The sequence below is a fragment of the Poecilia formosa genome, unplaced genomic scaffold, assembly GCF_000485575.1.
Source record: "Poecilia formosa unplaced genomic scaffold, Poecilia_formosa-5.1.2 Scaffold103, whole genome shotgun sequence".
Lineage (NCBI taxonomy): Eukaryota > Metazoa > Chordata > Actinopteri > Cyprinodontiformes > Poeciliidae > Poecilia > Poecilia formosa.
Genome location: NW_006800042.1, coordinates 439,324 through 452,353, shown reverse-complemented (window position 1 = coordinate 452,353; position 13,030 = coordinate 439,324). Strand labels below are relative to the sequence as shown.

General features: G+C 38.9%; 2 protein-coding genes across 2 annotated transcripts in view; one reads left to right on the top strand and one right to left on the bottom strand.

The window, feature by feature from the left end:
• svopa (SV2 related protein a) overlaps nt 1-6,605 on the top strand; it is a 19,657-nt gene extending 13,052 nt beyond the window's left edge. Inside the window, exons 6-16 of the mRNA XM_007559143.2 lie at nt 786-910; nt 991-1,054; nt 1,154-1,279; nt 1,356-1,484; nt 1,596-1,669; nt 2,078-2,154; nt 2,254-2,358; nt 4,157-4,268; nt 4,344-4,425; nt 4,531-4,620; nt 4,719-6,605. Of these exons, the coding sequence (XP_007559205.1) occupies nt 786-910; nt 991-1,054; nt 1,154-1,279; nt 1,356-1,484; nt 1,596-1,669; nt 2,078-2,154; nt 2,254-2,358; nt 4,157-4,268; nt 4,344-4,425; nt 4,531-4,620; nt 4,719-4,919 (1,185 nt within the window). The 3' untranslated portion in view covers nt 4,920-6,605. The remainder of the gene's footprint in view (nt 1-785; nt 911-990; nt 1,055-1,153; nt 1,280-1,355; nt 1,485-1,595; nt 1,670-2,077; nt 2,155-2,253; nt 2,359-4,156; nt 4,269-4,343; nt 4,426-4,530; nt 4,621-4,718) is intronic.
• Nucleotides 6,606-7,539: 934 nt separating this feature from the next.
• On the bottom strand, nt 7,540-12,769 carry LOC103142866 (D-amino-acid oxidase). Its single transcript, XM_007559144.2, has 11 exons — nt 12,658-12,769; nt 12,050-12,250; nt 11,852-11,966; nt 10,372-10,448; nt 10,047-10,112; nt 9,376-9,430; nt 9,183-9,287; nt 9,023-9,105; nt 8,651-8,768; nt 8,053-8,151; nt 7,540-7,964 (listed from the first exon to the last, which is right to left on the bottom strand). Exons 2-11 carry the CDS (start codon nt 12,241-12,243, stop codon nt 7,839-7,841), a joined length of 1,038 nt encoding a protein of 345 aa, XP_007559206.1. The 5' UTR covers nt 12,244-12,250; nt 12,658-12,769; the 3' UTR covers nt 7,540-7,838.
• Nucleotides 12,770-13,030: the final 261 nt, after the last annotated feature.

Below are 13,030 nucleotides of genomic sequence, written 5' to 3'. Positions count from 1 at the left end.
TCTCTAAACCTCCAGAGTAAATTTACTTCAACTGATTCAGTTCTACTTTAGTTTTAGTCGAGATGCAGATTTAACAGTCGGAGGCATATCTTTTGTATTCTGACAAGGATTTTTATAGCTTTTTATACCTTCTGGAGAAACGTTGAGGTGAGGCTCAATACATTTTTTAAATTTCTTTTTTTTTATGACTAATAAATTAGGTATGGTTACAACTAACAACAGTTTTGTTATATATTTCCAGGTGGAAAGTACTTCTAAAGCTCCTTAGGGCTAAACAGGTTTTGTTAGTAGAGGCTCTCTGTCCAACTTGAATGAGCTTGGAGCTTTGTGTGGGTATAGACTGCTTGTCTTTACCCAGACAATGGGTCAAAATGACCATCTCTTGGTGTGTATCGTGAGCAGAAACGTACTCTGCAGCTGAAATTGCTGCGACAACTGAATCTACAAAGTATTGACTCAAAAGGGGTTAAGTATGAATGCCTGGCACACTTTGGAGACTTTTGTCTTTGTAAAAGATTTTTGTGAACCAGGTTTAACTTTCCTCCTTAACACTTGTACACCACAAATCATTAATTTATCAAATCAAATCTCAATAAAATGCAATATTTGTGGTCATAATAGAAAAGTGTAAAGGGACTGAATACTTTTCCAGGTTACTGCTTGTGTAGTTGTGCTTGTGACAGTGTTTCTAGATTTTAGGATAATGAAAATATCTAACGGCGTGATTCGAATTCACAAAAAGGCATGTGCTACATAAGCAACATACTGATCATATCCACCAACAGGGCTTGACTCTGAGTGTGCTTTGGACCATGTTCTTCGGCCTCATGAGTGCATTTGCACCCATTTACGGATGGATCCTGGTCCTGCGCGCGCTGGTGGGCTTCGGTATAGGAGGGGCGCCTCAGTCGTAAGTACCTCATTCACTGCCCTGAAAGTAACAGTGAAACAAATGAGCTGAGTCGGTATTTACACTGACGTTCTTTTAAGGGTGACCCTGTATGCTGAGTTCCTTCCCATGAGATCCAGAGCCACATGTATTTTGCTGATTGAGGTATGACTTGCTCCAGACTGCCACTCTGTAACAAGTGTCCTTTTCCCTTTAACTACTTTTGTATGTTGTATTTTTTTTTAATTTATTTATTTATTTTAGATCTTTTGGGCAATCGGTACAGTTTTCGAGGTCCTTTTGGCGATCCTTGTGATGCCCACTCTGGGCTGGCGCTGGCTGCTCGGCCTTTCCACCATCCCTCTCTTCATTTTCGCCTTTCTGTGCTACGTAGGTACAGCAGCTTAACAAGGCTGTTCGTCTTTATGAAATGACATGCTCATTGTCGGCATGTGTGTGTTCACAGTGGCTGCCAGAGAGCGCTCGGTATGATGTGCTGACGGGGAATCAGGAAAAGGCTCTGGCAACTCTGAAACGCATAGCCACAGAGAACGGCGTCCCCATGCCTCTGGGGAAACTCATTGTTGCCAGACAGGTGCAGGACATGAGTGCTCTGAGTAACAATGACTCTTCTCAGCTGTGTAATCCTGTTATTCAGGCATTTATCTACTTTTTTCAATTTTTTTTATCTGTTCTTTCTAATTAGGAAGATCGGGGGAAGATCCGAGATTTATTTTCGGCACACTTCCGATGCACCACGGTTCTGCTCTGGTTCATTTGGTAAATGAAACAAATGATAAAGCAAGCACAATGTCCTCTTCAAGACCTGCTCAAGCTTCAGCATTTTAGTGCTTACTATCTTAATAATTTTTTTAAATTGCAGTGCCTACGCATGGTGGCTTGTAAAAACATTTACACCCCTTAAACTCCTAAATAGTTTGTCACACAACGACCACAAAATTCAATGTATTTCATTGTATTTTTATGTGCTAGATAGACCAACACAAAGTAATGAGTATTTGTGGAAATGAAGACATGTGGTTTTCTACAGTTTTTACAATTAAAAATCTAAAAATAGATGTTTGATGTTGGTGGCTGTCACGTATCAAAACATGGAAAAGGTAAAAGGACCTGAATGCTTTTGCCAGGCGCTGAGTCTGATTTCGTTTTGCATCTCTGTCAGTGCAGGTTTGCTAACGCCTTCTCTTACTACGGACTGGTGCTGCTCACTACAGAGTTGTTTCAGGAAGGAGGCGCATGTGGAAGTGAGTCAGAGAGGTCATCACACAAATAGAAAGCATTACCAAAACATGCCAAGACATTAGACTGAGAGACACGTTTTTCTGCTTAATGTCTCCCTCTAGTGCCCAAAGGCGGAAAAAAGGAGCTCAGATGCAGCTTGGAGTGTAAATATCTCAATTCTGATGACTATAAAGATCTGCTCTGGACTACTTTGTCTGAATTCCCAGGTAAATAAATCAAATATGTTTTGCTATGTCATTGTTATTAACATTTAAAACATTAAAAAATGTTTTAAAACGATGCACAACAGTGTAAAGCAGCACAGCACAGCACATTATTTTCATGAGAGAATGCTGTTTAGCAAAAGGCATCACTTAACTCAGATAACTCAATAAATGTTTATACATTTTTATTTCTTTATTGATTACTTTAGAATCTTGTTAGCTATAATTGCACTTCTGTGCTAAAATTAGGTGCATGTATTTGACATAAGCTTAAGTTTTTACAGGTGTAAGTTAGAATAACATAGAAAAACTAGAACATTTCTGAAGAAATTTAAACGGGGCTAAAAATTAGCATCAATGTTTAAAAAAAAAGCTACAATGTACTCAATAGAGACAGTACATTGATTTTTTCTTTAGCAAAAGTAAAAACTGATTGTTCACTTCGTGGCACTTGGTTACCAGAAAACGTGCTCATCTCTTAGCAACAGATTAACAACAAATATTGTTTTTGTTCAAAAAGCACACAATTTCTTCTGCTCTTTTGAAATACTACTTACCTTCCACTACTTACTACTTAACAAGAACAATGCAGTTGGTGAATTTTTCAGAAAAGTGATTTTTTTTTTTTTTTTTGTCATTGTTGGTAAATATTTTATAAAACAAACATTCAACACAAATGTAAAAATCTGAATTATACTTCGTGGCAGTTCGTTACCAGAAAAAAAACACTAACCTCTTAACAACAAATTAATGACAAGTAATATTATTGTTTATAAACATAACCTCTTTGGAAATACTGCTTATCAGCTTAAGCAAAAGAAACTTACAGTTGGCAAGTTTTGCAAAAGTAAACATCTGTTGTTTACTTCGTGGCACTTGGTTACCAGTAAACACCCTCATATCATAGCAACAGATTAACAACAAATATTGTTATTATTCAAACAACATAAGATTTCTTCTGCTCTTTTGGAATACTACTTATCTTATACTACATACTACTTAACAAGAATTGTGCAGCTGGTGAATTTGCAGAAAAGTGAAAATATATGTATTTTTTTTCTTTTGTCATTGGTGGTATAAAACATTACAAAACAAATATACTTTTCTGTAGTAAGTGTTCTGCCAAAGTGGTCTCTGTAGTTCTATACATCTCTGCCCTCCTCAGTGTTCGGTTGATAAGGTAATTCATGTCCTTGTACAGTGTTACATGCACTTAATATGAGGTTGGGGCTGCATTTGCATGAATTGTTGCATGAGTGCAGTGACGTATGGAGGTGGTCAGTCAGTGGTTCTGCTGAGGGATTCAGGAAGACTCTGTGCTTCAACATGGTGGCAACAGCAGAAGATAGAACGAAACTTCAAATAATTACTGACAACAGAAACTTTCCATTGGACCTCAGGCTACTTGAATTCAGTGACTCTGCACCCTTCCTTTGAGACATTGACTTACAGAGCTCCCTAGTTTTACAGTCATACAGTCTCTTCAACTTTTTTATTCTAATTATTCAAGAAACAGACATTTCAGGTTTTTGATAGATGAAAGTCAAGATAATAAAAATTAATAGAAATTAATTCTCGAAAAATTTCAGGGTGTACGTAATTAGTCTATCAGTATTACTTGATTCTTTTCAATGTTTTTCTAAGGTAAAAAGATGCTCCTGTATGTTTATGTTAGCAGTTTAAGGAGAGGATCTCAGTTCTCTGCTATATAATAAGTAATGCTCACATTATTTATCACACATTTAAAGGGGACAAAAGCCTCTATGTGTTGAAGATTAGTGACTCTGCTGACTTCCTGCAGGACTACTGGTCACACTGTGGGCTATTGATCGATTGGGACGGAGAAAGACCATGGCTTTGTGTTTCCTCGTGTTCTCTCTGTGCATCATCCCTCTGTATGGATGTGTTGGGAGGTAAATACAGCTTTTACGTCTTATGAATTGCTTAATGTTTATCTGCTCCTCTTGACACCCGTTTTTCTTTTGCAGAGCGTCCATGACGGTGTTGATATTCATAGCCAGAGCATTTATTGCTGGAGGCTTTCAGGCGGCCTACGTTTACACTCCAGAGGTAATGCATCCTTGCAGACTCTTGTATGAGCTTACACTGTGAGAAACGGTGAAAGCAGGGTGATGGATGGGCACGAAATGGCCGTTTTCTCTGGGCTTTCTGCAGGTTTATCCAACAGCAACCAGAGCTTTGGGTCTGGGAACAAGCAGTGGGATGGCCAGAGTTGGTGCCCTCATCACTCCTTTTGTTGCACAGGTAACATCTAAATAAATTTTAAAAAAGTACTGATTATTCAAAATGAACTGGTTGCATGAGTTTATTCATCTTGGTTTTCTCGGACTTTCATCCTGCAGGTGATGCTGGAGTCTTCGGTGTACCTGGCCCTCTCTGTGTACTGCTGCTGCTGCCTGTTCGCTGCCGTCGCCTCCTGCGCTCTGCCCATCGAAACCACAGGTCGGGGTCTGCAAGAGTCCAGCAATCGTGAGTGGGGACAGGAGATGGTGGGCCAAAGATCAGAAGAAATCCCACACTCCAGCTCTGGTTCTCAGGGTTGAGGACATGCTCACTGTGGTACGAACTGGAGGCGATGCCAGATGAGAGGAGAGGAGAAAGCCAAGCCAGCTTTCTGCCCTTCTTGTATGTTTCTCCTAAGATCCAGGCAGCACCATTTTTACATCACATTACTGTCTGTAAAGCCTTTAAACACCATTGGTGTCACAGGGTTGCCACTGTAAAACTACGTACGCACAGGACGAGTTAGAAAGACCGAGCGATGTTCAGGATTACGGGAGATGATGGTGAAAATGGGAAAAGTTTCTGAAAAGGGGAAGATAAATGATGTGAAAGTGTTGAAATTTATCTTCATACAGAAAGAGCCTTAAAACAGCCTATTGAGTAGGTGACAAAAACCACTTTGGAAACCAATTAAAAAGCAGCCTCTGTAGTGCACAAAGCATACTGAACGTACCATCTCCTAAGTATTCTTTGCAAAAAAACACCAACAAAAAAACACAATCATCTCATCTCATGTACATGGAAATTGCCTGCTGAAATGCACTTTAACTTAAAAAAGTATTGTTGAAGAACAAAAATAACTCCTCAGATGAACTGACCAGATTACATTTTTTTTTCACTGAACAGTCCCAGTTATCAAGGTAAATACAGATCCTATGTAGGAGCCCTTGATTTTATTGCAAATATCAGAAATCTTAAGGAATGATTTGCTTCACTTTCATCAGTTTCCGAACATAAACTGCCCATATAAATGACTGAAATCATGATTTTTAAAGTTTAATCGTGACGTGATTGTTTTACTTATGACAAACCTTTAGATTTCCTGAAGCTGTCGGTGGAGGACAGGAAGTTTCTTTAACATAAAACGAAGCATTTCTACATTACAACACAAGCAGCGAGAGAGTTTTCCAAAAGTGTAGTTACTCTTAAATGGTTCTGTTCACTCATATAAATACCGGCAGATTTAAAGTTTACATTATGTTGCAAACTGATTCATATTCCTTGAACTTCGTGACATTTTTTTTTTCACATTAAAACCTCAAATTTCCTTGCATTTTATTCTAATTATATGTGACAAACCAACACCCAAGTAGCCCATGATTATGAAGGAAACCGAAACATCTAGAGATGGTTTGAAAATGTTTAAATGAACAAATCAATTTGTCTTCCTCCTCCATAAGCCAGTACTTTGTAGAGACACATTTCCCTGTAGTTGCAGCTTCCAGTCTTTTGGGGGTATGCGTCGACTACTTTTACACATCTCAAGGCTGAAATGTTTGCTCAGTCATCCTTGCAACACAGTTCAATCTCAGTCCCACTGAATGAAGATAATCTGTGAACATGAATTTTCAAGACTCGATGCAGATTTTCAGATGCATTTCACGACTTTCACAAAAGTACACAAATACGTTTTGATTAAGACCATCATTGCGCAGTCCTCTACTTTGACATGATTGAAAAGAGCTTTGTGAAATGTTCAAAACCGGGGATTTTGTTTCTATAACTTTGCTTTAAACTTCTCCATGACATCCCTCACCTAACTGATGTGTTTCAGGAAGATTTCTGTCACTAGTGTTCTCTATAGGGTAGCAAACATCCGTAACGTTCACAGAACATCTGGTTTTGTACCAAGAATAAATTGCATTAATTACTATTCACTAAATTCAAGAACACTGTTCTCGAATTTCACTGAATTTCATATAAAAGGTTTCAGAGTAAATGGAGCAGAAAAAACAAACAATATAAAAAAGTGGGTGTATTATTATAAGATTTGGAAAACAGGGATCTCATTATTTTATACTCCACAAATATGTAATACTTTGTTGGTCTGTCACATAAAATATCTTAGTTTGTGATTTTAATGTGAACAAATGTGAAAAGGCTGAAGGGGTATGAATAGTTTCACAGCCTCTCCATAGAGCTGCTATCTCAACTTTCTTAAATATGTTCTACTTTTTAAGTGTTAATTCCCCCCAAAATATGATACAACAGGGCAAAGGTTTATCAATACAAAGTGAAGGTAAAGTCCAGATGAAAAAGTTAAGAGTCTGTTATACATTTACTTAATTTCAGGCCCAACAGAAGTCAGGAATTTAACCATTTTACCTTGAAAGTACATTTCCAGCTGCATCTTGTAATTATAGTTGAGAGGACTGGAAAGTTTTCTAGAAAATGACATGTGCATTAATAAAACATTAGGCTTTGTTTCTTGAAGACTATGAAAAGTTGACAAATAACCCAGAAATTCAGCCTTAGAATTCATGTGATCAGCCAAAATGGACTCCCTATGGAGGGCTTTATAGTAATGATGTTATCACTCAAGTGTCAACTATTCCTCTACTGATCCAGGCTTTTAAGAGCATCCTCCCATACATAGACCCAAGCTGTGAACATTTACTGGATGTCATGTTCTCAATGTAAATGATGTAAAAACAACAACAAAAAAACAAAAAAAACAACACCTAGTTCGGTTGTTGTCTTTTGTTTGTAATTGATAAAGAGATGGAGACAGACTGTGGTTATTCTAACAGACAAGATATCGCCACACACGGGTCCACCAAGATGGTTTGACTCGCCAGTGTTTGAAATATCGTGCAGCATTAAGTGTCAATGCACTAGATGTAAATGTGTATGATATTACAATAAAAAACATAAAAAATGCTAATGGAGTCATTTTTTATTATTATTATTTATAAAATTAATAGAGAAATTTTATATTCTAGAATCACTGGATTTACAACAAACTAAGCTTACAAAGACATGAAACACATTTTTTTTAACTCAATTTCATTATTTATCTAAGGCATCTCAGGTTGTGGTGATAAAGTTCAGATAAAGTATATAGAGGTTTTTTTGGGGGTTTTTTTTGCATTAAATGTTAGCTTTGTTAAAAACACCTGGAGTGCTGGTGTTGGATTTTGGAAAAAGAAGAGTCCCAGTCCCTGCTGCTGGACTCAGAACTACAGGCGAGCTTTGGGGCGTTTGCCCTTCTGCGTCACGATCTGACCGAACAGCCTTGCCGTCTCCTGAGCACAACCCCGGTGAATGGTGAGCCCAAAGCCGCCATGGCCGTAGTTGTGTATGACCTGGAAGAGAGAACCACTGGGTTTTTTTTTTATGAAGCTGGACAGCAGAAAGTCAACAATCAATTGCTGATTTTCTGCTCAGTTTCACCTCAATTGTGGAGCCACCGGACTGTATGGTCTCTCGCTCCAGTCGGACTTTGCTCCGAACAGGTCTGAGACCAGTCCAGTCCTCCACTACCCTGGCATGCTGCGGAGAAAAAAAAACAAACAAAAAAAAAACTAACCCATGACCTTCAGTGAAAAACATTTAAACTGTAGCCATTACTCATGTGACAAAAATGCATTTTTCTCTCAATTCTGACCACGCCTCTCAAAAGTATGTACAGTGGGTTACAATGGTTTAGATTATGTCATGCTGATGTGTCAGAATGGTCTAGTCAAAGTTCGGCCAGAATGCAGACGCGTACACTTTTCACATTTTATTGGTTAAAAATGTGCATTCTTTTTCCTTCAGAATGATGTGTTTTGGTCCATCACAAAAATCCTTTTGCAAGTCACTACATCTGACTGTCATGGCTTTTTATTTGCTCATTTTAATGCACTGTCAATTTCTGCAGTTTTTTAAAAATGCGTCTAAAAGTGGCTGAGGAAAGACTAAAAGTGTCTTCACCACAGAAGGCTCATTATGAATAATTAACTTCAGCTGAAACAAAGTGGCTCTTTTTGGCCTTCTGACGTCAGCTCACCTTGAGACTGGGCTCAAGCTGACACGCAGTCTTCCAGATGTTCTCATGGTCAGTGGAGTTGTTCTGCTCACTCCAGTTTCCCAGCTGGAAAACCCCTCCCACAGTCACAAGACGGCTCCTGCGGACACAGAGGGTCTGTGAGCGGAAGAAAACAGGTCTGACTTTCTGACCTCACTGCACAACAATCCCAAAGCAGCCCAAACAAGGTCTGCGGCCGCAAATCAACACCACCAGAAAAGAATGAGGTAAAACTGCCCACTGAAAAACATCTGAGGCATGGTGTTTAAAAGTTAACCAGGACAAACGCTGGTGCAAAAGTAATGCCAGTGTGCTAATGCAATCCAGTGCTTATCAGTGTGTTACTGGAAATACCCTGGGATGATATACGGTGAATTGTACACTCCAGCTTTGCTATTGTGGGTAATAATCCAATGCTTCAGCCATGGGGCGTCCACCTGAAACCCAGAAAATGAAGTAAAAAGATCAGTTTCTGTAATGTCTGCACAGGCTCTTCAAGGCGTCCTCAGCTCACCTTAACGATCTGGCCACGGCCTGGTGTAAGGTCTGGGTCGGGCTGCAGCTCCCCAGATCTGATCCCAGTGCAGTTTATTATCACATCCACCCCAGCATCAGAAAGCTAAAGGAGTCATGGATAATATGTAAAGTGATAAAGAAACATGAAGCACAAAAAGTTCAGTCGTAAACATGAGAAAGTTGACACTTACCTCTTTAAATGACTCTATTTTCTTGTGATAAAATTTGACGCCCCTCTTTTTCAACCTGCAAAAAAGGTTGTTGTTTTTTTTTAAAGTCTGGACGTTAGCAGGACCTCTGTGGAAATCAAGACTTGTGACAAATTACATAATGCGATTTTATGTATATAATCTTGGTTATCTTGGATAAAACTTAGTGCGACCTTTAGAAGTCAAACTGCATTGTAATGCAGAGCTTTTTGCCTCAGGAGGGAGATTCTGTCTTTATAAAAGAGTGTCAAAAAGAAAGCCGTTGATGTTGACCTCCACTATGAAACATGGGTGCGGTAGTGTCATGATGTGGCAGATGCTTTTTTTCAGCACAAAAGAATGAACTGATGTTTAAAGTTGTGAATTGAAAAACTTTAGATGTGAGTAATCTTGTGATGCTTTGCCTTTTCAAGTAAATGTAAAATATTGCAGACAGTTAAAATGTTTACAAAGTTAACAAAAAAATCAGAGAAGTAAAACAGGCAAATAAAAATAAACTCCAATAGAAACTAGAGTTTTAAATATAAATTACTTTTGGCTGTGTTGCTACGCAACATAAAACCGTGTGATTATTAACATTAACAAATATATTAGGAGTAAAGAAAGACAAAATAAGGAAAAAATGCAGATTTGACACGATGTAACATTCTCACCAGTCTGTCAGCCATGGTAAGTACGTTTTGCCTTCCACCATGAGAGCTGTGTTGAACCAGCCAAACCTGAAAAACAAAACAAAACAAAACAAAACAAAAAAAAAAAAAAAAAAAACATATTTAATGGTAATCTGCTTTTTAGAAAATAAACAAAGTTGGAATACAAATTATGCGTCAGGAAGAAGTTAAGTTTAATCACGTCTACTGAAAACATAGTTTATTTTCTTCATGTGTGCCACTGGAAAGTATGGGCTTCGTTTTAATATTTGCTGTTACACTGGGAACCTGATAACAGGTTTTTCTGGCTCTTTCTGAAGGAACTCACTTGTATCCAGGAAACATTTGCAGCTCCCGCTCTGTGAGCTGTCTGAAGCCCAGGACGATGTCTTTAAATGATGGCTCCTACAATCAGAAACAGGTTTACTAAGAAAATGCAACACAAAAACTCTTCATAGCACAGAGTCTGCTTTAATAAGAGTTTTTAATGACATCCTTCTTGCATGTGATTCTGGTAACCATGTTGTTCTGATTTTACTTGACCTAACTGCTGCCTTTGATACAGTAGACCACGACATTTTGATATCACGATTACACCACATTGTAGGTATTGGTGGCAATGTTCTTAAAGGGTTCCGGTCCTATCTGGAGGACAGAACATTTTCAGTGAAAATTAGTGACTCTGAATCACCTGCTGCTTCAATGCCCTATGGTGTCCCGCAGGGCTCAATTCTGGGCCCACTGCTTTTCTCTCTTTATTTACTGCCGCTGGGTTCTATCCTCAGGAAACAGTGAAATCTTTTCTTTCCAGGCAGGATTTTGAAACAGTGGTCCACGCTTTTATTTCAACTCGACTGGATTACTGCAACTCACTTTATCTGGGAGTCAGTCAGTCGCTGCTCTCACGTCTGCAGCTAGTACAGAATGCTGCTGCATGACTTTTGACAGGAACTCGAAAGAGGGAACACGTGACCCCTGTCCTGGCCTCACTTCACTGGCTGCCTGTATAATTTAGGATTCATTTTAAAATTCTTATGTTCGTTTTTAAATCACTGCATAATCTTGCCCCGGCTTACCTCTCTGAGCTTCTTCACCCCCACATACCCTATCGGTCTCTCAAGAGCAGATCAGCTGCTCTTGGAGGTACCGAGGTCCAGAAGGAAGCTCCTCTGTCATGGGCCCTAAGTTATGGAACAACTTGCCTTTGCACGTTAGAGAGGCCCCTTCACTGTCCACTTTTAAAGCTCGTCTTAAAACCCATCTATTTTACTTGGCTTTCAACTCTAGCAGGATCTAGTTTTAAATTGTATGTTTGTTTGTTTTTAAACTGTAAGAGTTTTTATTTTTTTTATTGTTATGTTGTGTTTTAATGTACAGCACTTTGTATCAGCTGTGGTTGTTTTAAAGTGCTTTATAAATAAAGTTGGTATTTATTTATAAATACATTTATTTATAAATAAATAAATGGTCATTTTTACCATTTTATGGTATGGTAAAAATGACCTTATCTGTGTGAGTGTATAGAACCACAATTAACTCTGTGTGTATCCCCGACCCTTAGGGAGGCCTCTCTGTTTCCCAACCACTGCTGGCAACCATCTTTTGTTTGTCTGAACAAAGCTGTGCTTCAGCGTAGAATAGCTGAACTATTATCTGTGACCGACAGTGAACTTGTATGTAATAATTCTATAAATGATCTTTAGGAGGTTAAATTTTAGCTTTGCTCTTTGTTGTAAAAAAAAAAAAAAGGCTAACAAGTCCATGTCTTATCTTTGCAGCGCATTTTACAAGATCAAAGCAGAACTCACTGGAAGGGGTTCAGTGCAGAGGTTGTAGCCTGATTGGAGGAATATGCCCATTTTTACTGCCTCAGGTGAGCTCAGCCAGTTCAGCAGGTAGTCAAAGGTCTCCTTATTCCACTTTCTAAAGACAGAAAGAGGAAAAAGTGTCATACTTGGAATTAAAGAAGAAAAAAATGAATTGACAATTGTAGAGACTGCACTCACGTCTCCTGGATGTTGCCCTTGTCATAGAGGTATGGTTGCCAGAAGCCAGCTGCTCCATCGCTGGTGGTCAGAGGGGTGAAGCGGTCTGCATACACCTCAATGGTCAGTGGGCTGACTATGGAGTGGTACTGCTCAAATATACTCTGAGCTGCTGACAGGCCAATGACTCCAGCTCCAATCACTGCTACTCGCATCTTTGCACTGAAATGAGACACAGTAACACTGATTGATCTGAAATCACTTCTTTATACTCCACATAACTGGTAAAACACCCCATAAAACTTTACAAAGCTGCTTAGGCCCATGCATCTGCGCTAATATTGCACGCTATGGCATAAAAGTGTGCATGAATGAAATCAGATGTACTGAAAGGAAAAAGTTACACGATTCTGGGGAAAATGTAAATGGTTGCCCAGACCCAACAAAAACAAAAAGGCTATGCTCTGCAGCTCTCCGGACTTTGTGCAGTCCTCATGCAGAAAGCTTTATGTAACAGCGGGCGACGAGTTGGCAAAATAAGCATTTTGGTTAAGAGTGTATAAAAAATTATGAAATATGCCTTAAATCACAAAACGGACGTTTATAATAAAGTTATTTTCTTGACTTACCTTTGGATCAAGTCTCCGCCGAACACTTTTAACTTCCAGTCACTGACTGAATCCCATTTTGCCCCGTATGTCACATGGAGGAGGGCGGAGCCTGCAGCCAGTCGGCTGCGTGCGTGTTGCGTCCACGTCCCATCGTTGAAAGCACAACCATAGCGGACACATGGGGGCACACGTCACTTGTAATTCAATATCACCAACATAGCGTTTTGCCATTAAATAAAAACCTACTTATTTTGCACGATTATGCAACCACAGTTCAAAATGGTGAACATGTCATTTATCAAAACTTAGCATTTTAAGTAAACTTTGTCGCATAAAACAAACATTTTTTTTAAAGAAAGAGGCATTCAAATCATATTCAAAACGGCTTAAG

What these genes read in the sequence shown, in the direction of transcription:
- LOC103142866 (XM_007559144.2), bottom strand. Translation starts at nt 12,243, where the DNA reads ATGCGAGTAGCAGTGATTGGAGCTGGAGTCATTGGCCTGTCAGCAGCT. An exon ending in AAGGGCAACATCCAGGAGAC is followed by an intron (nt 11,967 to 12,049) that starts GTGAGTGCAGTC and finishes TTCTGTCTTTAG; the next exon opens with AAAGTGGAATAAGGAGACCT. An exon ending in AGCTTGAGCCCAGTCTCAAG is followed by an intron (nt 8,152 to 8,650) that starts GTGAGCTGACGT and finishes TTTTCTCCGCAG; the next exon opens with CATGCCAGGGTAGTGGAGGA.